Raw genomic sequence first — 26,471 nt, 5'->3', positions numbered from 1 at the left:
GAATGGATAACCAGATTTTTTGTTTCTATTATTATTATTATTATTATTATTTTTCACTAAGAAGTTGCATAATGATAAGACCATGAAGTTCAGGGTGCTACTAATAGGGAGTTTGCCTGGTAGTTTCTTTTGAACCGATAGGTTTATAATGCAAATACTATAACAAGGTTTTGAACTCCTAGAAAATAAATCCACTTTCTATTGCTTTATCCAAAAAGCTGAGTTCCTGAACAGTTTTTTGTAAATTTTTAAAAAATAAAATAATGTCATTTTTAGTACATATTATTTTTTTCTTCTTGAATCAGGTGCTTTGAACAGGTTTGCTCTCTTCCTAGGTATGGCTTTTATTGTGACTTGGAGCCACTTTTTTTCTCTTAGGAGCCAATGTATTTGTGATATCACTTTTTGAGGGGATGTAAATATATCTTGCGTTCCATCTAGGTTTTGATCAGTGAATGGGTAGCATGAAGCAGCCTATAATGCTTCAGGGAACCTTGCATTTTTAGGAGCCCTGTGTTTTTCCAAGTGTGCTCAGCTTTTCTGAATTTTAAGACAAAGATGAAGCAAATAAATTCTGTAAGGATTTTACCTTGTCAGGATTTTTAAAAAACAGTGTATAACTATTGGTTATTCCTGTATTGCTTTGTCTAGGCCATGGGATTACTGAGAAATTTGGAGACTGGGTATATCAGTGATCTAAGCAAAGCCAGTACTTGCTTTGCTTTTCAGGTACCTGGTTTCTGTTGTGTGAGAATCGCAGACCTCTGTGATTAAAGCAACTTTCATGAGAATTACTTTGTAAAGGGACCAAATTTGAACATTGTTATATTACATTGAACTATTGTGTTATCTTCAATCAGGACAAGTTCAGAAATGGGTGCTATTGCTTAAACTTAAATTTTGAGGCAAGAGATAAAGTATCTTGATTTCCACAGCTGCCATAGAAACTTTGGCCCTGAATTGTAGTTTTTGACTATGTGTTTGGCAATCATTGCAAGATCTCAGGAAATGTATCCTTGTAATATGTTATTGTTACACTACTGTTTATACTAATTCCATATATATTATTATATTACTTTGGATTCTACCAAGTCTTTTCTTCTTTTATTACACAAAGTGCCTCTGGGTCTGCCCTCTGAGCCTCGCTCTTGCCACTTGATGCAGAGGCAGTGTCCTGGCCGGAAAGAAAGCCTGGTTAGGCTGCAGGAGTTCCTTTGAGGAGGTCTCTCTTTTAATAGCCCTGTGGGTAAGTAAGCTGTATGTAACTGGAAGATAGGGCTCCTTTTCATGTTTTTCCAATCCCTTTCTTTGAATTCATACTGAATTTGTAAATTTAAATTTCCTTCTTTTAAATTTAGCTTTCTTTTTTCCTAAAGTAATTCATGCATATGGTTAAAAAAATCAAATAGAACTAGAAGGCTTATAATGAAAAGGAGTAGCTTCCTTTCCCGCAGCTTAGCGTCCCAGAGATAAGCACCTTCAGCTTTTACTGGTGTGTACTGTATTTACCTTCCTATTGGAAAGTGGTAATCTTACTTTTAATTGATTTATTAATTTCAGAAATGATTCTTAAATTCCTTTTATGGTAGGAAGGATTTACCTTTCTTATATCTCTGCCTCCCCCATCCCTCTCAATATAGATTAATCACAGTTTGTTAAATTGGTAGACAATAAATGTTCACTGATCAACCCTATGGTGAACTATCATTATTTCCTTTCTACTGGAATCTTATTTTTCTCAGAGTTAATATTTTTCTGACTTTAAAATTTGCTTAGTTTTTTTATGTACCTATCACAATGGTTACCCAGACTTAAATGCTTAAATGTTCAAAAACATCAGATAATCTATCATTTTTTCTTTTTTGTGTGTGTGTGTGTTTGTTGGGGACATTTCTTTCACAGTCCTTCATCTTCTGCCATCTGGACCATTGTTCTTCGATGGTCATTCTGGGACCCCCTTTCTTTTTTAGTCTGTTGGATCTGTTTATTGGATCCCATGACTTCCTGTTTCTTGATTTACTGCCCCCCCCCCCTTTTTGCCAAAGTGTATCCACCACCAAAATCTTTTATAGCATTCATTATTCCTGTGAAAATTCTGAAACCATTCTTTTACATGGGGCCTATTTTTACACTCTGGAAGTTTTCAGGAGTTTCTTTTTAGCCCTGACGTTTCATGATGATGTGTGGGTCTTTATTTGTTCATTCATTCGTTCGTTCATTCGTTCATTCGTCCATTCATGTTGTTGGGTACTTGACTTGGTGGAGTCTGTCAATTTGTAGACTTCATTTCTGGGAAATTTTTTGTATTTTTGATAACTTTCTGTCCTTCATTTTCTGCATCCTGTATTTCTAGAATTCCTGTTATTTGAATGTTGGATGTCTCAGATTCTCTAATTTTAAAAGTCTTTCCTCTCCAGTTGCTCCTGAAGTTGTATTTTTTGTTGTTGTTATCCTCTGGCTCTTTTGTTCATTTTTTTTTTAACTATAGGTCTTAATTTCTAAGATATCTTTTTTCTCTGTTCTATTTCATAATCTCCTATTATTTTATAGATGCAATGTCTTCTCATTGTCCCTGAGGATAATTATAGTTGTGTGTTTTTTCTCTTTGCTGTTTGTTGCATTGTTTCTTTTTCTTCCATGTTCCTGTTTTTTGTTTATTTGTTGTGGCTTATGTCTTTCATTTTGAAGGCTTCCATAGAAAACTGGAGGGGTCACCCATTCTATTTAGGATCAGGTACTGAAAAGCTAATTTCATAGGTCTTTATGTGTGGGCTGGGTTTATCAGTTATTTGAAGCACCATCAGGCAGAATTAGTCTTTTTGTTGGAGTCCTCCTAATATCCAGTGGAAGTCTTTTCTTTGGCGACATTTAGTTTCTTTAGAAAGGACTCCTGAATTCTGGCAGCAGGGTAGGAGAAGAGGGCTGAGGACCCCATAGTATGTATGGTGACTTTTACTTAATCTATTTTCAGCCTCCCTGTGGCCTTCCTTATCTTCCTTTATGGTTGGTGACCCTCAGGTTGTTTCTCCTGTTTGGAGGTTGGGGCTGGGTGGGCTTTCTGCCTGTGGAGGGTGGGATCCAGCTGCTCTTTATCTAGACTTCAAGCATGAATTTCAGCCCTGTACCTCACTTGCCTTTTCTATAATACCTGGCACTTCTCAGTCCTGAACTTGTTAGGGGTTTGGTAGGATGTATTTTGGGTATTTAGGCTTTAATTTCCTCTACTCTGCTAGGTTAGTTATTATACCTCCTCCTGGTTTTTATTTGTACAAACTCTGATGTAGTCTGTTCTCTCTCTTTCTTTTTTGATTGTCACCATTTATACTCCTTTAGTGTCTTGGGGTTTTGGAAGTAGAGAAAATAAATGTATGTGGTCAGTGTATCATATTTAACTGGAAACCTAGATTTAAATTCTAATAGTATGTAGAAAATAAAATGTCTTTAGTATTCTATAATTCATTCTTTACACTCTCTAATTTTTCTTAATTAATATGATTTTACTGTATTACCTGCCTTACAGGATAGTTATGAGGATTAGAAGAACAGCACACATAAAGCACTTAGAATAGTACCCGGCACATAGGATGTGTTCAGTAAGTATTAGCTACTATTAATAGTTACCATTATTACTACTACTATCATTCAATTCAGTAACCCACCTAGACTTAAATGAAGATGCTTTCACTGTAGGAAGAATTGTTGATACATGGGGAAATCGAGTGTTCGATAATGTTGACCCTACCCTTAACTAGATTTCACATGAAATGTTCAGGTGTTAAATTCTATCTAAGTCACTTAAAGCCTTAAAAATCCAATCAGTAATAGTCTAAAAGTTCTAAAAAGTGTATATTATACAGTTTTGATGTGCTTTTAAGCTTTATTGGTATTATTTTGTTTTTATCATCTGAATATGAAATATAGAGAGTAAAACTGTGGCGATGATGTTTATCATGCCTTACCTACAGCCAGTAGATGTAATACTCTGATATACAGAGAAGAGAAATAGAGAAATAGTGGACTGCAGTCTACATCTGTGATCTCAATGGCTGTACACTTTTCAGAAAATGTGAATTTATATAAAGCAAATGCCTGCATTTATTTATTTTAAATATCCTCTTTGTGCTGGATTGAGCATATGATAACAGAATTCTGCTTTTTAAAATGAAGTAGGAGTAGGTGATCCCAGTACCCTTTTTGTGGATAGAGAGGTGCCTGTGTTTGGGAAGGAGATTTTTATTTGTATGGAGAGTCCCATGGTTGTGACAAATGGCTATAAATATAAATGCCACTAGATATGAGAAATTTTTCTACTAAAAGAATGACCAATTGCCCAATGTGAATAAACTTCCTTGCAAATTATTGGGATAACTTGGGCAGTACCAATGAAACAAATAGACATGGTTATGGTAAAACAGTGCTTGCTACTAGCTTGATGCTGGCATTTCCCCTCCCTAGATGCGAATATTGTCTTTACTGTGTCTCCTTAGTGTCTTTGATATTTCATCTCCTGATATCTCATCTTTGGAGCCCTTATGCTGCTGCTTCTCCAAGTGCAGTAACTAATCTACATAGTTCATAGGATGAAATTTGCCCTTTCTGTCCCATAGTGTTCTCTTTCCCCTCAAAACGACTTTTGTTGGTCTCTTTGATAATAAACATTTTGGAACACTTTCTGTGGGCCAGTTGCTTCACCTCATTTTAGCCACATAACAAAGATGTTAAAGTACAAGGATACAAGAGCAAACAAGATGCACAGAATGAGGATTCACTCATGTGACTGATTAGAATGATGAATATTTTGTTACTATATCCTGAAATACTATTTAAATGACCTGTTTATTTTATCTTGTATTTTAGTTCTGGACTAGTATGAATTGCTGATTAAATAACCCAGAATTTTATCACAAAACTCTAGATTTATGGTGGGGCAGATTAAGTTTTGATTAATTATGATAAGTAAATCAAATTAATGTATAGGGTTATTGATACATTAAGCAATTTTTGACATCAATGAGGGATACTTTCCATGAGTAATGTATTCAGAATATCAAATATGAAAAAGTATGCCTCTTGTGAATTTCCTCCTTAGTTTTATTCTTTCAGCGTGAGAGGAGGATGCTATTGATATTATTTGTGCTTTTAAAGGTTCGTCACAAAGACTGTTTTACTTATTTAAATCTCAACATAAAATGTATTACCAGATTTGGTAGCATGGAGATAGGAATAAAGGAGAGAGAATTGTGTCACAAAGGGATCCATAGCCTCCAGGAGCTGGACCCACACACTCTTTTCCTTCCCATCCTCTTGGTATTAGTAGGCAGAGGTTGGCATTTTGAATGAGATATAGCAGTTTAGGAATAAAGAATGAGGTATGTGTAAGGGAAAGGAGATGTTCTAGGAAGACTTTTCAATACCATCATCTTTCTTCCAGGACTCTGGATTTTAAATTCTGAGAGAGCTGTGTTATTTCTCACCCTCCCTCTTACTTTTTAAAAGCAATACCCAAATATATTCTCTTTATTAAATAATCACTTAGACAATATGAATAAAGCGAATGTTCACCTTGAGACCCCCCCTTCCCTAGGGATAACCACTCTTTTCTGGTGCCTATCCTTTCAGACCTTGCTGTACATTGACTTATTTTATGTAGCTGTACATTGCCATCGTTCAGGTTAGCTCATCAATAGCAAGGTGATTAAGGAAACAGTGGCACATCTATATGATGCAGCTGGTAATAAAGAAGGCGGTGAGGCTATACAGCACTACCTTGGTTTTCTTATGTAATCCATTCCCGAAGATTGTTCGACTTCTGAAACATTTGAAAACTGAGGGATCAGCAGCTGACAGCTAGGCCTCAGGATCTTGCCCTCAGCGGAAGCCGTGTGGCATGTTCGACTTCCGAGGCATGTTCGAAAACCGAAGCATTTACATCTGGGTTTATGGTATTTGTAAACCAAAATGTTCGTCAGTGGAGATGTTCGAAAACCGAGGCACCACTGTATATCTTTACAAGTACTCTTTTGCGTGACAGAATAATTCTGACCTCTGCCGTTGTTGACCTAGCAGGCATTCCAGCTCTTCTATTTTCTTTAATCCCTCTGTGCAAAGAAGTGTGAATTGATAGCTCTTTCTAGGTAGCTGAAATGAGACAATTCTAGGGTCTGTAGTGCTGTGCTTTAGTCATGTGCGTGAGTATGCACAAGTCTGCGTGCATGGTTTCTTGGTTTTGGACAGTGCAACTTGGAATCATTTTGTTTTGAGATACAGCTTTATGTTTAGTTTTATAATTGATTTTACAAGTTTAGCTACAAAGGATAAAATAAGTTTGCTGCAGAAGTTGCCTTGACTTGGTCAAAATAGAGTGGTGGGGTTTTTTTGGGCAGCAATCAAAAGTATGGCCTAGCCTAGAGGTTAAGGTTTAAGCAACCAAATTTCTGTGAGGGAATGTATATGTATCCACATGATTAAAAATCTTCATGTGACAAATTTACATGGTAAATAAGTAAACAGTAAATACCTTCTAAGTTTTACCACCAGAATCAGACTCTGTATTTGAATTAAATAGGAAATGTCTATACTCTGCTCTTTTTCTGTGGTGTTTGGTTGCCAGGAGTTGGTAGGTTGTTCAAGTGTTTCAGCGTCCTTCAGATTCAGCAGACCCAGAAGAGTGTCCAGGGCCTGTAACCATGGTGCCCATCTTGGGTGAGGCCTTAGAGTATGTGTCATTGCAACTTCTATTTGTCTTTATTCTTTTTTTGGTTTTTCTTGTTTTGCAGTGGTTGGCCAGAGAGAAATATGTGGCAATAAATACCTGTTTTTTAGCATCGTGACCATGGATGCCATACTGTCTTTTGGTGTTTTTCTTTCTATACCAACTCTGATCAGTTAGTGTGGCTTCCCAGGATTCTGGTTTGAGGCTAGATCAGCAGAGAGTGCCCTACCTACCTAATGATGTCTGCCATGGGCCTGGTGGGAGGGCGTGGGGAATGGTGGCAAGGATAGTCTGTTACCCAGAATATAAGGCCATGATCATGTTCTGACTGCATAACTTGGCTAGATTATATTTTTTAAGCGGTCACAATAAACAAAGGATTATAACTCATAGTTGATTCCCTGTTTTCAGTTTCCTCCATCACACTAGGATGAACTTAATCATTTGTATATTTTTAAAATCCAAACAAAATAGCCCATCACCTCTTTTCAGGCGAAGAGTGTATGTATGTGCATGAATAACACACACCATTCACTTACTGGCGGTGCCTTTGTGAATTTGAAGACCTTTGCCACATTGACATGGTGCTGAGGAAAAAAACAACATTGCCCCACTTTTAGGAAACTTTAAAAGGTATGAGTTTAGCAAGTGAAACTCAATAGCATGCCAGTGCTTGACATGTCACCATTTGTATTTAGATCACCCGTAGCTGCCCTTTCTTTTTGCTGTGTTTTTAAAATATACTCCATGATTTTGGGGGGCAAATTTGCATATTGCAATTTTTCTTTCTTGCTTTTGTCAATTGGACCACCTTGGCCACACAGTGTCCTTGAAAAAGGCTTGAGTCATGAAGACTGGTAAAATGTATGGATGACTTTTTGGCTTCATAACAGTCTCTTTTTTGGTACATGTGGCTTCATCTTCTATCATGTTTACATAAGTCACTTTCACATTTAACTCAAGCAGGTGTTTTTCTTTCTTTGGGGGGAGTAAGGGAGTAATTGTAATTTTAGATGATGTTGATGATCGTTCAAGTCCATTACTGGCTTGATCTAGAGGAAATAAAAAACTCACTATGGGTTTTTGTGGGTTTTTTTGTCCTCTGGTTTTCGAATTCTGAATGTTATTTCAATAGTTCCTTTTTACTAGTGCTGAAGAAATCATAATTGCATGTTATAAAAGTCATGGTTGAATGTTAAAAGTAAGTTTCTAAGAGCTTTCCAGTATTATCCATAATTATCCAAAGAGAAAGTCATAGGAAATTTCCCCATTCTTTCTGTATTTACTTTTTTCTTATCACTTTATTTTATCTTTTCTCCTTTTTTAAAAAAATATGTCTTTATTGATTTGAGAGAGAGGAAAGGAGAGGGAGGAGATAGAAACATCAATGATGAGAGTCATTGATCGGCTGCCTCCTGCACGCCCCTGACTGGGGATCGAGCCCACAACCCAGGCATGTGCCCTGACCGGGAATCGAACCCCGATCTCCTGGATCCTAGGTCAACGCTCAATTGCTGAGCCATGCCCGTCCGGGCTTTTCTCCATTTTTGATTGATTATAGAGTTTCCCCCTCCTCAAAGTAGCCTCTTCAATTTCTCTATATTTGGTGGACTGTTTTGGAAAAGAAAAAGAATCACTTGGGAAAGGTGGTGAGTTCAAGGGGACATTTGACTTAATTTAGAGTTGCTTATATATTTATTCACCTTTCTAAAAAATGTTTGTTCAGTTACTGTTCATTGACCACTTACTAAGTGCTGTGTTGCTGGTGTTCACCTTTGTTTTCTAATTCTTGAGTGCACCTAATACTTCCTGCCTTATTTTTAATAGTTTAGATCAGTTGAATATCTTAACTATAATTGGCTTCCCTAAATTTTCACCATTTAGTTGAATAGTATTTATTATTCACATTTGCACACCAACTTATTTTTACTTCAACATAAATGAGCAAGCATTAGAAAATATCATGACTGTTTTAAAATAGCTTTATCTTTGTATATGTAAATATTATTGAAAACATAAACACATGATTTTTTTGGGGCCTTTTAAATGGTTTTATTTTTGGTTGGTTATAACTAATATATGTATATATATACAACACACATATATATATACATATATACACATATATATATATAGTGGTTCTTGCAACAAGAGTTTGTGGCTGTTTAAATGAACAATTTGTAAACTTTAGAAGTTAAATAAATTGGAAATTCTGAAATTGATGGAAAAGCTAGTCCCTACATAAACTTAGTAACCTAATAGCAAATACTGCTTTAAATTAATTTAAGCACTTTGATTTTGAAACATTTTCAGAATAGGATTTTTATTCCCAGGGTAAAAATAAATTTCACTCAAAAACAGATGCATACTTTTGTGAGTATTCTTTTTTTCTCTTCCAAATGCCAAAAGGTGCACTTTATATTTTTGTTATGAAAATTCTGCTTGTTTAAAGTATTATAGCAATTTTATAAATCAATAAAACTGAGCCATGTCAACAGTGTGGGGGAAAATGTTTAATAAATTTGCCATGTCATTGAGAAAAAGTACAGCATATCTGGAAAGTTTATGGAAGGATAACCCTGAGCTTTCAAAAAAATATGACAACTGGTTTGCTGCACACTTAAATGTAAAATCTGATTGGCTAAATTAAGGTTAGGCTATGATACAAGAAAAGACAGAAGTAATATTGAACCTTTAAGTGACCACGTGAAGTGGTTCAACTTACTTGGCTAGATCAGGGGTTCTCCACAGTGGCTGCACATTAGAAACCTCTGGGGAGCATTTAAACTTCCCGATGCCTAGGTTGATTCAGACCAATTATAGCAGAATCTTTGGGGGTGGGACCCAGTCATCAATCAGTATTTTTTAAAGCTCTCAGTAACTCCACTGGGTAGGTAGCCAAGGTTGAGAACCAATGAAGTAGGTGGAAACTGTTGTATTTAAGAAGAGTTATGTATATAGAACATAAAGGTTGGAGTCATCATCTCACAGCCTGAAAGGCCAAACATTTTTCCAGGTCCGTAGGACCGTGGTCGGGATTCGCAGTGGCTTCACTTGGGAGCTTGTTAGAAATGCGGAATCTCAGGCCCTCACCCCAGATCTGCTGAACGGATTCTGCATTTGAATGAGACCCCCAGGTGATACCTCTGTACTTTAAAGTCTGAGGAGCACTGTTGGAGGTGATGTTAGGCCACATAGCCATCTTCTTACAGCCTGCCTTTTGCTTCTCTCTGGTTTTCTCTCCTCAGTCAGTTGTGACATTTTCATACAGGGTTGGAAGATGAAACTAGTACCATGCGCTCACGTCAGCAGGTTAATAGCTAGAGGTGATTTTCTGATTTGGAGCCCAGGTGAAGGAAACGACCACCACCACCACATGCCACCCTCCCTAACATGGGGGAAGGGAAAGGAGCTAAAAGAATGAGCCCTGGGCCGAGGCCGCGCCCTTTGGATCCTTTCCCACAGCTACCTGTGTATTAAGGAAAAATAACAGTACAGTCCTTGCAAGGGCACTTCACACACGTCCTTACTTGACGATTCTTTGAAAAAGAGATTTCCCTTTAAGTAAGACATGTATTCATCCTAGTCTCGAACAGAAATGGATGAAACCAAGTGCTCCCCATTCTCCGGAACGTCTCGCAGCAGCACCTGCCTTGAACATTGTGGGCGCTCTCGGCTGGCCCCCTCCGTCCAGCGCCACCAGGCCCAAGCAGTTTTTGTTGGGGTGCCTGCTTCCTGGGACCCTGGGAAGGGCCTTTCTGTTACTTCTGTAGAGCCCGTAACATCGTTCACAGGACATGCTGGGGCAGATGAGCACCGTTTCCTGGCTGTATTGCAGGTGCCAGTAAAGGGTTCCCCGTTCTGGCTGTGGCTTTTCGAGAAGAGGAACTGCCTGTGCTGGAACTGAGGGGCCTTGTGGGAAGTGACCGGAAGGGCGGCTGCTGCCTACCCTGCCCTGGAGCTCTAATGACCCTGAAAGGGAACAGAGCCTCCTGTCCCTGCACAGGTGCTCTCGCCCGCTCGCTCTCCAGCAGGTTTGAGCTTTGGTGTGGTGACCACACTGGTCCGTGGAGGCCTGGCTCCTAGTCCCAGCTCCGCTACTCACTGTTATTCGAAGACCCTGGGCCTCTGTTCTCCACTTTCGGCTTTCCTTCCGGCGGGGCCTGTCCATTAGAGGCTCCTTCTCTTCCGCTTCGTGGTCCTTCTGTTACTAGGACAGGGCATCTCAGGCCCCACCTGGCCTCGGGCTGGTGGGCGAGGCGGTGTCCCTTCTCTCCTGCTGTCCTGAGTAGCTCTAGGCAGGAAGTGAGAGCAGCGGTGGGACGGCCAGCCTCCGGCTGTGGGGACCAGGCTCCCGGCAGGCTGGGGAAGGAGGAGCGCCTGTGTGCCTTACCCGACCGCAATCTAAGAACATTGCAGCAGCCTCAGGTGGAGCTGGCCGTCAATAAAAAGCTGACCTCATCCATGTGTTGCAATTACAGAGAAGAATTCTGCCTATGTGTTCCTCTCTGAGGCTGACTGGGGTCAGACAGAATCCCCTCCACATCCCTAGTGACTTCCTCTATAACCCAGGGAATTTGTACCTATTTCATCTTTAGCAAGAAACATTTGTCCTTGAGTCTCTGCTGGTTTGGAAGGGCCTTTAGATAAGCACACACCTGCGCAAGGCTCATTAACAGCGACCCCTCCTGGATGCGGAAGGAAAGGAATCCTGAGCCCCAGGGCCTAGAAGGGTTCCAACCACAGCCTGTTTGTATGGGGAAGTGTGCAGGTATTTCTCAGATGACTTAGGCATCTATCTGTCTGCTCTCTTTGAAACATGTAGAGAAGTATTTCTTAAAATTTTTGAATCATTTGTATCTTTAAAAATGAAATGAAGCCCAGCCGGGCGTGGCTCAGCAGCCGAGGGTCGACCAGGGATCCAGGCGATCGGGGTTTGATTCCCTGGTCAGGGCACATGCCCGGGTTGTGGGCTCGATCAATGACTCTCTCATCATTGATGTTTCTGTCTCTCTCTCTCCCTCTCCTTTCCTCTCTCTGAATTCAGTAAAGATATATTTAAAAAGAAAAAGAAAAAAAGAAATGAAAACTAGGAATCATGTCCTTAAAAAATAAACAGACAATCTCAGGGAGCTCATAGACTCCTAAAGATCCTGGGATAAGCATGGATTTCCGATTTGGAATCCTGACTTTTAGGACATGCTATCTTTTTCAGGGAATTCCTTACAGATTGGAAAGCATTAGTGTATCTGCCCACTCCTCTTACCTGCTTTCTACCTTTTCTTGCATCGGAGGGAGCAGGAGTGAATGGGAGTGAGTTGTCCCCAAGAGCCACATTCCTGACACCGCATCCTCAGGAGAACTTGGCTTGCTGGGTCAGAGACTCTTCTGCTTCTCCACGGCCAATTCCACAACAAGGAGCCATCACTGAGAAGGCTGTGGGCAGTAGGGTGCTCCCCCATCTCTATGAGTTACCCTCAGCCCCACCCTCTTTCTGTGCCTGTAGAGTCTATCAGCCTGGTTTTGTTACGTATATCCTGAGATCCCCAGAAAAGCACAAGAAAGACCTTTCCACGGATGGTTGTAAAGCCCCTGAGCTGTCATTACAGGGCCAGTGAGGGCTAGAAATTTGGTGGTAGGTGAAGGCCTTCCTGTGAGTGGAGTCCCCCAGGTGGAAATAAGCTCTGGTATAGAATGACAAATGTCATAGGTTTCTCAGAATACCTAAAGACTTTGTAAAACTAAAATTTGATCAGGTAACTACTTGGCTTAAATCTCTTTCATGTTCCCCTTACCTCCTAGGGCAAAGTCCAAACTCTCTCATATGGTTTATGAAACCTTTGGCAATGTTGTCCTGTCTCTCACTCCTAGCCCTTCAGAGGTTCTTGTGCCAACCTTACTAACCTTTTTTTTTTTTTTTACTGTCCCCAGACCTCTGTGAGTGCAAAGTTCCTCTGCCTGGAAGCCGTGCCCACTCCTCCTTACCCCACACTTTAGGCCATGGCTTCTACATGGAGCTTCCTCTAACCTGACTGTTCTCCATTTCTCTGACTGCATCAGATGCCCCAGCCATGTGCTCTCAAACATCTTTTTTTTTTTTAAATCATAGCACTTACTTCCATTTTTGTAGGTGATATCCAGTTCCTCCTTCTGCCAAGATCTAGTTCTCTTCATACCTTCCATATTTTCACCCTCTGTCCCCCGTCTCAGCCTGATCATGTACAGCACCAACGAAAACAGTTCCATCACCGAGTAAGATTGGGGAGCACTGAGTACCTCTTGGAGAACCAACACATACTAGCTCATCAAAGGCTCTGAGAAGTCCTGCAGAAAGAAGTATAATTACCCTACCCAAGTCCTGACTGATGGCTGCCAGAGGGGAGGCAGCTTGGGGACTGTGTGAAAGAGGTTAAAGGGTTAAGAAGTACAAATCGGTAGCTACAAAACAGTCGGGGGATGTAAAATACAGCATAGGGAATACAGTCAACAATATTGTAATAACTATGTATGGTGGGCACCAGGTGGGTACTGGAAATAATAGGGGAACACTTTTTAAAGTGATTGTCTAACCACTATGTTGTACACATGAAACTAATACAAAATAATATTGAAGGTAAATTGTAATTGAAAAATAAAATTAAAAAAGAAAAGTACAATTACCAAAGTCCTAAGTTTATTTGGCTGTGGAACACTTTTGAAGAGCTTGGGAAATATGGACCCGGACATACCAAACAGCATAAAACTAAGCTTTCACTTTTTATAACCTTTGAATAAAAATTGATGGGCCAATCTATTTTTAAAAGTCTACCTATGTAGCAGACATGGTTTTCTCTTACTTCAAGGCAACTGGGCTTCCTCTGCCTGGATTTCTCAAAGTTACGTTTGGGGCAAAGTAAACAAATACAAATTACTTTCTTTCCCTGGAGCACAAACATTACTCTTGAAGCAGTCGGTATGGAGACCGCCAATTTATTAGCCTGTTACCTGGCTGTTTCTGATTTGCCCACTTCCCTACCTCTACATGGTTCATCTGTAATCAGCTACTATTGGAGAGAGCAGATGAATTCATCTTGTGGGAAATCCATCAAAACACTTCTTATAAAGATGTTGTCCCATGCCCATCCTGTCTAGTGGTTGAACTGTGTCTCCCCCAAAAGAATATGTTGAAGTCCCAGTACCTCAGGATGTGACTTTATTTGGAGACAGTCTTTACATGGATAACAAAGTTAAAATGAGGTAAAATTAGGGTAGATCCCAATATGCTGGGTCCTTTTAAGCGGGAACTTGGGGCCCACACACGCATACCTGGAGAGCGCTGTGGGAGCCGAGGGTGGCCATCCGTCCACAAGCCAGAGAAGCACGGAACAGACCCCTCCCCAGCAGCCCTCGGGGGGAGCAGCCCCCTGACGCTTCCATTTTGGAGTCCTGGCCTTCGGGGCGCTTTGCCCCAGCAGCCCCAGCAAGCTAACCCAGCTCTGGGCATGGCGAGGCCTGGTCTCTACCCTCCCTAAAGTGCCGCTCTGTCTGGTCCCCGGCTTCCCGCGGTACCTGATAGAGTAATGGTTCCCGGCACTGCTCTGACAGTTTCACATGCAGTGACTTGTTGAATCCTCCCAACAACCCTGGGAGGCCGAGGCTGTCGTCACTCCCATTTTACGGATGAGAACACCAAGGAACAGAGACGTTCCATAACCGGCCCCAGGTCACACAGCAGACCCTAGTTTCAGCTTGTCTGCTCTGGGTTCCGAGCGAGGATGTGGAATTCCTACTCTGAGTGGCCTATCGCGTGGCCAGGGTGCGGGCCTTATGACACAGACAGGAAGGACCCAGCGAAAAGAGGGCAGGGTGACAGCGAAGATTCCTGGGGGGCCTGGAGGACTGGGTGGAGCCCGAGCCCGGCTGCCTGCTCTCCGCCGCCCCCTGCCGGCGCCGGGAGGGAACAGGCGGCCTGAGCGGGACGCGCCGAGCGCCGGGCGGGGGTCGGGCGGAGGGCGGCAGCGCCTCGGGCAGGCTCCCGGGGCCCTCCCTGCGCGGGGCCGCTCCCCTAGGCCGCCGGGGGCCCCGCTAATTCATAAGCAGCAGCCAGGCCTTCCGTTTGTCTGCGACCCCCTAGCTGGGTAGGCGGCTGCCGCTCCTTCCCCCGGCCCGCAGCGCGCTCGGCCCGGGAGCCGCAGCTTCGGAAGCGCAGCTGCGCGGCGAAGCCCGCTCGGCGTCGACGTGCCCGGCGGCCCGGCCCGCGGCCAGCGCGGGGCTGGTGGGGACCGCGCTCGGAGCCGCCCGGCGGGCCCTGCCTGGGGGGCGAGCCGAGGGCTGGCGGTTCAAGCCGTCGGGTGCTGCGGGGGCTGCTGACGCCGCGCCCCCCTGGCTGCGCCACCGGCCGGAGGCCCCCTCGCCTGGGAGGTTATTCCCCAGCCCACACCCGGCCCCGGCCCCCAGCTGCAGCCCACCGTCGCCAGCTGGCAGTCAGGGGGCACAGGGGCCAGCCCCCTTGCTCCCAAGCAGAACCAGCTTTGGTGCAACTTAGGCTCCCCGTGGGGTCCGGCTGAAGCTGCTGCAGAGACCGCCCAGGCTCCCCTCCCCCTCCCCTCGCCTCCCCCCTCCTCCCCCGCCTCCCCCTCCTCCCCTCGCCTCCCCCCTCCTCCCCTCGCCTCCCCCCTCCTCCCCCCGCCTCCCCCCTCCTCCCCCCTCCTCCCCTCGCCTCCCCTCCCCCTCCCCGCTTCCCTCCCCCAGCAGTGCCGCCCCCATTACTTACACAAGTCCCTGCGTTAGGCTGTGCTTTTCGGGACTCTGACTTAAGACAGTGCTTGCTGAATCAGCTAATGAAGACTAAGGTCTGCTTTGGGAGAATAAACGTTGACAGTGCCTTTGCTTCAGCTTTGGCCGCTGGTACATTTAGAAGCGGCTGTACTTGTATTTACATCTATAACTTGTACTTAGGAGGTAGTGCGGGCAAAGAATCAACTTCATAGGCTCACAATTACAGTGATCTAATTGAAGTGGATAAATACAGATATTTCGGGCTCTAGATATTTTATTATCAAGTATAGATCAATTGTTTTAAAAAGCATGGTATGATAGCATTTAAAACCAGTTCTTTAGCTTTGAGGGCCTTGTTTGTTCTATCTCAGTTTGGAGCTGCAATAGTCAATGTCAGGTGCACAGTCAATCATTTTCCTTGAAGTTGTCATTTTCTCTTCACTACAGTCCTTGAGGGACAAGGTCAGTACCGTCTTGCTCATCTGTATGTTGTTCCCTGTGGTGTCTAGCACAAAATATTGCAGCTGTTGAATATCTTTGGTAGATTTGGTTGAATCAGCTCCCATAAAAATACTTTTCTTGATAAGTTTAGAAGATTTAATCTATTATTTTGGGGGATTTTGTTAACTTTTGAGGATAAATTTATCCATGAGAATCAATCTATGCTTCAAAAAAATTTGTTGAGTATATTCAGTACGATAATTTAAATATTTTCTTTAATGAACTTATGATCATGGGCTATTTTGAACTTGAGTTGCTTTATCTTATGACCATTTCTGTGATTTGTGAAGGCGCATACCTCCCCAACCCCAGAATTTCACAGAAAACAACCAACCACACATTTCGAGGTGCAGATAGCTTGCTTTATTTTGTTGTTACTATCTCAGGGAGGTCCAACAATTATAACTAACAATCAAATTTATACTTGCATGAAAAGAACTACATCAGATTGACATTTTGGGCAGTTAGTAATATTGTTGTTAGTTTAACGACAGCTTTATTTTGCTTTTGTTCTTGTTGTTAGTTTTTGCTGTGGCTCATTGCTTAGTTGCCCCAGTTTCTCAGGGTAATTTAAATTTAGAGCTACCACACGAAGGCATTGGCTGCACCCCGGGACCTCCAAGAGCTGGCACTGCTCCGACATAGGAATACTTGAATAGCTTGGTTAAATGAGGGGATGGCCAGGTGATGTTACTTTCCCAAGCTACCCAGGCACTCTCTATGGTCAGAGACAGTGTAAAATGAGCGAACAAAGTGCTGGCCGTTGCACTTTGCTCTGGTAATATTTAAGTCATGATAATTTTGAGTGACATCATCAGAGAAAATGTAAGACGTTAAAGTGTTGCTTACAGGAGGGTAAATGCAAACATCACCAATGCCTTACATTTCTGATTCAATAGGTATTGGTGCACATGTCAGGTGGATGAGACATCTTCAGCGGGGACTTTCTCAACCCACTGAGGCATACTTAGACTTCAACGCTATGTTGAGGCACAAAGATTGATTAAGTGTTGAGAGGGTATTCGTCCCATAAGAAACTTTCTCCTACCAACAATTAGTTTCAAAAGTTACATTGTAAAATGTCATAAAATAATGGTACAAAACTTTATAACCGTTAATCCGGCTATATACAGTATGTACATGTCACTAGAAAATGCATAATATTCTTAGGTCAACAATTAGAAAAGATTGAAATGCATATTTTGAACTTTGACTCATTTAGGTTGATACAAAACTACTTGTTTTCTCAATATTTACAGATCGGAAAGATTAGTCCATGTGAATTGTTTGTGAAAGGTTAAGGATGAGTGAGGATGAGAGCACAGGCCCTCTTAAATGGATCGAATGTTTATATTCACAGTAGCAGAGTCAGATCCAAATTCATTCCCTAAGCTCAGGGTATAAAGCCCACCGTCCTGTTTCTGTACGTCCATGATGATCAGGGTGGTCAGGTCCTCTGTGTTTTCAATGCGGAATCTCCCCTGTTCTTCACTTTGGATCTCTCTTCCACCACATGACCATGTTATTTCTGGGGCCGGCTCGCCGGTAAAAGCGCAGGCTACTGTTAAAACTTTGCCCTCATCGATGCTGATGTCAGAGGGGAGAGCTTCAATTTTAGGTGGAATTCCTTTATGGAACAACAACAGAAAAGTTTTAGGGATCACAGAAAAAGTAACGATTTGCTTTCTACTGAATTGTGTGAACTAGAGACTACACGATGCTACTAGGCTTGTCAACCTCTATCAGTAATTTTATTGCTCACCTCTTACGCCTGCTGTAAGCATTCTACTAGTCGAGCTTGCCAGTTGTGTCATACTAGATTTTCCCATAAAACTGCTGGAACTCATTCCTACAAAGGACTCTTGCATGGAGGACATGCTTTGGGCAGACATGCTAGCAAATTTCATTTCAGTCATGCTGCTAGCACTGCTGCTGCTGAAACTGCTGAAGGAGGCCTCCTGCTTAGACGCAGACATTTGGACTGACTGAGACGAGAAGCTTCCTTGCAAGCTCGTGTCACCACTTGTCTTCAATACTACCTCTCTGGGAGGTTCTTCAACTAGAGCTGTGGAGCATAGCAGATACGGTGAACATCAATGACATCTGGTTAATGTGTGACATCTGACATTGACTTACAGGGATGGCAAACTTAAACACTGTACACAGAAACGTAACCCGAACAGTTTGCTGTGGAAGCATAAGCAGATACATACATACATACATTTGTCAAGAGCTAGCGCAGTGTCTCCAAGAAACGAATCCTTATGTTTCTATCATCACATTACATGCAGGTACTAGAATCACTAGGAGAAAAGTGATTAGTCATATAGAACATAATTTATATGTTACGCATCCTGGGGGGAAAAAAATGTAACAGGGCAGCTGGTAGCTTTGCCTTGGAAGTTAACTGATCCACGTTTCTGTTGAGCTGTAAAGAAACTGATGGTAAGAATGAATTGACACAGGCGGCCTGTGCCTCTTACCCATGGAATTTAACGAGGCTCCTGGGTTTGCTGTGCTCAGAAAACAAAGGCAAAATAAAAAAATTAACCACATAAAGGCCTTAAACAAATAAGGAAAATGGCAAAGATATACTCACGAAGGACGGTTAAGGAAGCAGTGGCTGAACACTGGCCACGGAAGTTTTTGGCCTTAATCGTGTACTTCCCACTGTCGCTCACTGATGCGTTTCGGATTTCAAGAGAATATGCATTTCTGGAGCGACTTACACTGATGTTGGAAGAAACAGAAATCTAAAAAGAAGAGAAAAAAGGGCTTCTTTGAGCTCTTCAGGAGTAGACGTAGTGTGTAAAATTTTCCTCGATAATAAATTCTGAAACTTACCGGCAGGTTGTTTTTAAACCACTCGATTTCAGGGGAGGGCTCACCACTGATTTCACAAGAGAATAGGACACTTTGTCCTTCGTTAACATTCTGAGATCTGGGCTGTGAGATGAAGGCCGGAGCCCCTGAGAGCTCTTGGCTCAGGCTCAAGTCATACTGACACTTGACGATGCCCTGGCTGGTTTTGCCGATGCAGGTGAGGACGCCTTCATGCTCGCGGCCGGCCTGCCTGATGGTCAGGGTCTGCTCGCCGCCCGAGACGCCGTACCTGTACTCCTCGGAGTTCGTGAGCTCCGCTCCATTGAGGACCCATTTCACATCGGTGGCGCCGGCAATGTTGGCTTTTAAAGTCACTTTCTGACCGTCAGTTATGCTCATCTGACTAGAAAAGGCTTTGATTTCAGCTTGAGTGCTGATTTCCTGTGATGCTTTCGTGACTTCCTCATGGACAATGGATTTTTCCAGGGAGGCTGCTTCTGACTTCTTGACCTTTTCAGAAATCGTAACCTTCGAAGCTTCCTCCACGAGGGCTAGCTTTTCTTGAGATTTCACCTCTGACTTCGTGATTTCTTCAGAAATTAAGGCTTTTTGGGAAATTTCCTCTTGGACAACTGCCTTCTTTTGGGATGTAATTTCGGAAGTCTTTTCTGTAGATACTTTCTGCATCTCAGTGTCTTTTACAGCTAAAAAAGAAACCTCTATAAGGAAAACTTAATTGGAAAGAGGCCCCACCCTTTACTCCTGTCCGTTCTGCAAGTGGCCCACATACAGAGGAAAAAATGGTTGACTTCTGTATGCGGTGTGGGTAATGCCTAATTCTTCCTCAGACCCAATCTTGGAAAACTGCCATGCTTCACTTTTGTGGTCAGTGTAATGATTCTTTAAACTAAATTGAAGATAGTTCTTATGACTTAGGGGGAAAAAGTTTGAAAGGAATAGTCAAAGAATTTAGGAGATGTGTGTGTTTTGATTAATAAAAATGAATTATGTTTTAGACGATCAGGATGACAGCAAATTCATTTTAATGAGGAAAACTGATATAGCTCTTTCATTAATTTAGCAAAAGTAGAGGTTTAGGGGAGACGTGCCAATTATATATCTTGATTATATGACTTGATTCCTAAACATTCCTGGGAACAGAGCTGGCCCTATGGAATCTTATATAACACCACATACAATTCGGTACTTGATACATACTTTTTATGTGAACATAAAAGTATGTGCTAACTTCAAATATGTGTATTTCTACATTTGTGTACAAATGGTATTCTGGAATTCGGAAAATAGTTTTAATACTTTCTCGTGTGGGGAAGGGAAAGTGTTTAGAAATGTCACCCTAATATCATTTTCTGAAAAATGTTGGTAAGAACAAGAGCCAACCTACCTTTTATGGTTAATTTGCAGCTAGAGGACACAGATCCAGCTGAGTTCGTTACTGTACAAGTGTAAAGCCCGCTGTCGGAAGTGTCGGTTTTATGAATTTCTAAGAAGAATCCTCCTTTGTCTTCAGAAAGTTTATATTTACCCCCTTGTGCAATAGCCTGTAGAATGCAAGTGATTTGAATTTTAAAACGTGATTTAATTTTTCAACTTTATTTGGAAGATGGGGATGAGGGAAAAGTTTAGTTTTTTTAGAAGATAAAATTAAGACATTTAAGAATTGGTTACCTTTCCATCCTTTGTCCAGATGACAGTTGGCTGGGGTTCTCCAGTAGCTTTAATTGAAAACTTAGCAATGCTGTCTGAAGAAACAGTTGTATCCTGCAGCCCAGTAACAATTACTGGCTTTGAGGATATTGGCTCAGGAGCTTTTGTTTCAGTTTTCTTGGTTTCTGTTGACTCAGCCGTTTTCTGAGCGGCTATCTTGGTTTCTGTGGACTCAGCAGTTTTCTGAGCTGATATCTTGGTTTCTGTAGACTCGGCAGTTTTCTGAGCTGATATCTTGGTTTCTGTAGACTCGGCAGTTTTCTGAGCTGATATCTTGGTTTCTGTGGACTCAGCAGTTTTCTGAGCGGATACCTTGGTTTCTGTTAACTCAGTTTTCTGAGCTGATACCTTGGTTTCAGTTAACTCAGCCGTTTTCTGAGCTGATACCTTGGCTTCTGTTGACTCAGCACTTTTCTGAGCTGATACCTTGGTTTCTGTTGACTCAGCAGTTTTCTGAGTTGATTTCTTAGTTTCTGCTATGCTTGACACCTGCTCGTGGATGCTCTTAAAGGCTTGTCCCATAAACTGTAACTTAGTTTTGGAAGTTCCGCCTTCACCAGAAATCTCACAAATGTATTCTCCACAATCGGATTCAGTGAGGTTATGGATTTTGAGCTCATAGGTGCCGTCTGCTGAATAATGAAACTGGAAATGCCCATTCTCCTTCAGTTTCTTGCCATCTTTATACCAGGTGACCTCTTTTGCACATAATACACTACTTTCGACAGCACAGGTCAGCTTGGCAATATCTTTAACAGCTTCTGCTTTCAGGGACTGAGTTATCTTGGGCGGGGCAGGGACTGGTAGCTGCCCAACTTTCTCTGTTGCCGGGGGTTTTGTCTCTGTGGGTGACACGGCTTTTGGGGGAGAAGTCACCAGTTCTGGAGATTTCACTCGTTTTGGAGACTTAACTCCTTCTGGGGATTTCACCTGAGGCTCTGGGGATTTGACCTTCGGTGGCGATGTCACAGCCTTTTCAGTAACCCTGGACTTTTGAATAGTGAGAGTAAACTGTGCTTCTTGCCTCCCTTCACTGTTTTCTACCACCACGCTGTAGTTGCCCTCATCAGAAGCCTGGACCGAAGAGATCTCAAAGGTCGATTTGTATTTCGTGGTGGTCACTTGGTGGCGGGTGGAAGTGCTGATTACTTGCCCTCCACGCAGCCAGGTCACGGTTGGTACCGGCTCACCATCTGTGTCGCAAGAAAACCTTGCAGACTCTCCCTCAGAGACAGTTACGGACCTTGGCTTGGTTAGGATTCTTGCTGCCAAAGTGGACTTGATCTTTCTGTGTGTGGATTTTTCTTCCAGCAGCTTTTCTTCTACTGCAGCCCTTTTCATTTCTGCAGATGCGTGGTGTTCATATGATGAGAGACTTTCCCTTGTCTCTGTCATCTGTGATTTCATTTCCCTGACTGAGGAAGCAGCTTCCATCTCGGATGTTTTCTTGAACGATGACACTGCATATGCCTCTGTTCTTGTCAGGTCAGGGAAAATGGACCGGGGGGCATCCTCGTCTCTGCGCCGGGAAGCGTAGGTGGTGTAGTCCCCTCCTGTTACGTCCAAGGTCGCATAGTCCGAAGCTTCGCCCTTGTAGTTGGTGCACACGGCGCGGTACGTCCCGCTGTCATCAATGTGACAGTCCAGAATTTCCAGGCTCAGGACCCCACTCGTGTTGGTGTAGTGGATCTTGCTGCTCTCCTGGAGCTCCACACCATTGTGGTACCATTTCACCTCGGCAGTTGGCTTAGATTGAACGTTTAAGATAAACCGCGTATTCTGGCCGCAGGGCACCCTGTGGGATCGCATTCTCAGCGTGATTCGCGGGGCATGGTCCAGCGTGAAGGGCTGCTGAGTCAACACTTCATACTTCCTTTCCGACGTCCTCTGGGTCTTTAAAGCAGCTTTCATGGACTCATACCTGGAAAAGATGTCAAACCTTGCCGACCTCTCAAACCTTGAGAGTGACCTCTCACTGGAGACGGGGCTGGGGGAACGTGGGCGAGTTCTCTCTGGAGTGGGAGACCTTCTTTCCGTGTCATCTTCAGATTCCTCAGCTGGCGGCGGGCGCGTCCGGATCAGCTCGGCCACCGGCCTCATTAACTCAATGTAAGTTGGGGACAGGGAGCGCCGTCGTCTCAGCAGTCTAGACACAGACGAGGATGACTCTCTCTGAGCACGCTTTGTGATCTCGTATTCTTCCTCGATTTCTGTTATTTCCGTTACTTGTCTCTGTTGCTTTGATTTCTTCCTAGACTTCTGTTCCTTTGACATGCGGTCCAGCTCGCTTTTGTATTCGGACAGCCGCTGGGTGGCTGCAAGCGGCCGAAGCAGCTCCTCGTCCTCCCGGGCCGCCAGGATGCGCTGCCGCTGTTTGGGGGGCCTGTGGGCGGCCTGCGCGTGCCGCTCCCGCAGTTCTGCGTAGCTCGTGCTCGTCTCGGCCTTGGTGGGGATGTGGTAGGTTGAATACCTGAAGTCTTTCCTTGTCTCCTCCACCTTGACGTGGGCTTGCGGGGACGAGTACCGCAGACTGGAAAGCTCGAAGCGTGGAGGGCTCCGGCTCGGGGGCGAAGCTGAGAAGCCTAACTCGAGCTCCTCTTCAAGACGCAGCCTCTCTTCCTCCGTTCTCTTCATCGCCAAGTAGTCGTCGATGGGGAGGAGCAGCTCTTCATCGGAGATGTCACCAAGGGAACGCCTCCTAGGTCTGTAGTAGAAGGCATAATCGGGAGAAGGCGTCCGCCGGCGGGCCGGCCTCACCATTTCCAGGTCATCCTGGGTCAGCTTGGGGATGCGCCACTTGGGCCTGTATTGATCCGTGAAGCGCGGGAGAGGCGTCACGTAGAACTGTTCCCATCTCGAAAGGCGGATGCGCTTTTGTCGTTTCTGTACAACTCTGTCAATTTTCCCAGGCATTTCAAATTGATCACGTATCTTTTTGTACCATTTCATGTCAGACATAGGCACAAACTGCTTAATGCGCTGGTCTTCCTCCGTGGCGGGCTGCTTGTGCTTGCGGGGCTCTGGCACTTCGTAAGGCATCCGCAGCTTCCTCTCCTGCTGCCTCTCCTCTGTCTCAAGGCGGAACTCGCCCTTCACGGTCTTGGTGCTCACAGCTGGCTTGTAGAGGATGGCAGCTTCTCTCAGGGCCTCTTGGGCTACCTGGGTCAGTGGCACGCTTTCCTTTCCGGAAAGAATTTCAGCCATTCTTAGTGTCTTGTCAATTTGCTTTTGTACGTGTCGTTCACGCTCCTCTTTGCTCTTGAATTCCTGTTTGACGTACCTCAAGCGTTCCACTTTTAGGTGCGCCTGGCAGCTGGTGGATCCAGCTGTGTTTGTGGCTGTGACCCTATAATAACCAGTGTCCTCGGGCAAAGTATCCCGGATGTGCAAAGCATAATAATCCAAGCCTTCATGGATAATTTCAATGTTAGGCCCGAGGGACAGTGGCTGACCATCTTTTTCCCATTTTAAAGTTGGCGGGGGGATTCCAGAAACTCGGATCTCAAAGCTGACACTTTGGCCTTCCTGGCATTCTGCATTGGCCAGTAGCCTTTTGAACATGGGTCTTAAGGTTGTGTCTGCTGGAGGTGGGTGTGGGGTCACGGTCAGCTTTGCTTTACAGCTGTCCTCACCGTATTTGTTTCTGGCCACAATAGCATATTCGGCATCATCATCTGTTGTTACACTGTTGATTGTTAATTGATAAAGACCCTTGTCAGACTCAAATGTGTACTTCTTATCATCATCACCTGGTTTGATTTTCTGGCCTGACTTATACCATGTTACACGAGGCTCTGGGTGGACAGTTATGGTTACTCCAAACCGGACGTTTTCGCCCACATAAGCTGTCTTGTTAAAGAGAGGCAGGGTAAATTCTGGTGGCCTTTCCAGGAGTCTCATGGCATCTGTTCTGCGCTTCATCTTCTTCATGGTTCTACGACAGTAATAGTCATAAACTTCTCTCACTCCTTTAACAAACAGCTCTGCATAGGAACTGTCTTCACCATAGTCATTGACTACTTTGCATCTGTAGGTACCATCATCGAATTTGGTAATGTCCTTAATGTACATGGTGGCCATTCCATCTTCATAGGTGATTTCATATTTCTCGCTGTTCTCCAGCTGTCTGACACCAAAGTACCAGGTCACTTGGGTAGACTGGTCATAATTTTCAATTTTGCAGATGTATTTGACATGCCCTCCTTCTTCGCCAACTGCATGCATTATCTGCCCAGAAATCGGGCCAATTTCAATGGATGCCACTTTAACTTTAGCAACGCTCACTCCCTTCTGAGATCGAATTGCACCACCACAGGAGATCCTGGCTGCAGACACAACCATGTTGAGGTCTTTCTTGATCAGAGTGTGGTAGTAACGTCGGTGTTTTAATGTTCTGATAACTTTAGTGCTGACTCTTTCTGTCTTCTGCTTCAGCCATGGGTGCTGGAGTGCTTCAGATGCTGTCATGCGAGATTTTCTCTCTTTCACTAACAGCCGGTCAACAAAATCCATGGCTTCCAGGCTGATCTCTTTGAATGCCTCCTCATCAAAAGTATATTCAGCATTCCGGATGTTCTCAATCATCTGTTGGTTGGTTTCAGCCAGGAATGGATTGATACCACTCAACAGCACATACACCAGTGTTCCGAGTGACCACATGTCTGTGGCTGTGCTGACAACATCATGCTGGTGGACTTCAGGTGCATAGTATTCAGGGGCCGTGAACAGAAGCCTAAAGTTGTCCCCTGGCTTCAGCTGACGAGCTTGACCAAATTCTATGATTTTAATGATGGAGCTCCGTCTTGTTTGGTAAATGATGTTTTCTGGTCTAATGTCAAAGTGTCCAATACTCTGACTATGTAAGAACTCAAGAGCTTCGCAGACCTGGCGAACATAACTTACAATTTCTCTTTCATTAAGTTCAAAAGCACTTGTGTTAATGCGTTCGAATATGTCAAGTCCTGATATGAACTCAAAGATCATAACCAATTCTTCCATGCTTTCAAATGATTCATGGAGGTATAAGATGTTTCTGTGCCTAGCAATATTTAGAATGGAAATTTCCTTCTTTACCAGAACCTGATCAGTCCCTTTGACTTTCACAAATTTAGCCATGTACGTCTTTTTTGAGGATGTTTCAACACAACGGTGGACGATTCCAAACTGACCACGCCCAAGGTCTTCAGCAATCATGTATTTCTCATAGAGTTCCTTGGTTGAAGAGTGAGATGCTTTAGTCATGGAAACTTCCATGGTTTCATCTACCTCTTCATCATAGTTCATAGCTCTGGTCTTATCTTCTTTGGTTACGGTTGGTTCCGAAGGCTCAGAAGGCTTGCTCAGGCCAAATTTATTTTCAGCTATTACACGGAACTGATAACTTGTTTTTCCAAATAAGTTGATCACGGTATAACGTGTTTCTCGGGCCTGTCCTACACGGAGCCATCTTTCTGCAGTAGTTGCACATTTTTCAACAATGTAGTTGGTGATTTTGCTGCCACCATCAGAAGCTGGCTCAGTCCAGGTTAAATTGACAGAATCTCGTGAGACCTCACTAACTTTGACTCCTCTGGGTGGATCAGGAACATCAGCCACATCCAGTTCAACTGTCTTCTGATCAATCCCAAACCTGTTTTTAGCACAGACCACATAGAAACCAGCATCTTTTCTCTCCACTCCGTTGGGGAAAACAAGGGAGGTGAAAGATCGTGTGACAATAACTTGGTAGTGGCCATTATTGTCGATGAGATCTTGTCCTTTCTGCCAGGTGATCACAGGATCTGGTTTACCGCTGAAAGGGATCTTGATGCTGATCACTTCGCCTCGGAGAGCATGAACAGCTCCCATGCCTTCAAGAGTTTTAGGCAAGTGTATCTTAGCTGGAACTGTATCAGAATAAAAGAAAAAAGTATAATTTAGCAATGTCTAACACTTTGTAAGTGCAACAACC

The 26,471-nt window shown here is 43.5% G+C and overlaps 1 protein-coding gene across 1 annotated transcript in view; it reads right to left on the bottom strand.

Annotated features, from left to right (window-relative positions):
* Positions 1–16,313: 16,313 nt before the first annotated feature.
* The window catches only part of LOC308559674 (titin-like), a 269,782-nt gene continuing 259,624 nt past the window's right edge, over positions 16,314–26,471 (bottom strand). Inside the window, 6 exon segments of the mRNA XM_081142718.1 lie at positions 16,314–17,597; positions 17,733–18,035; positions 18,570–18,723; positions 18,815–19,497; positions 20,199–20,355; positions 20,483–26,406. Of these exon segments, the coding sequence (XP_080998844.1) occupies positions 17,302–17,597; positions 17,733–18,035; positions 18,570–18,723; positions 18,815–19,497; positions 20,199–20,355; positions 20,483–26,406 (7,517 nt within the window). The 3' untranslated portion in view covers positions 16,314–17,301.

Source organism: Miniopterus schreibersii, assembly GCF_964146895.1.
Source record: "Miniopterus schreibersii genome assembly, chromosome: 7".
In the NCBI taxonomy this organism is placed as follows: domain Eukaryota; kingdom Metazoa; phylum Chordata; class Mammalia; order Chiroptera; family Miniopteridae; genus Miniopterus; species Miniopterus schreibersii.
This window is presented reverse-complemented; position numbering and strand designations above follow the sequence as displayed.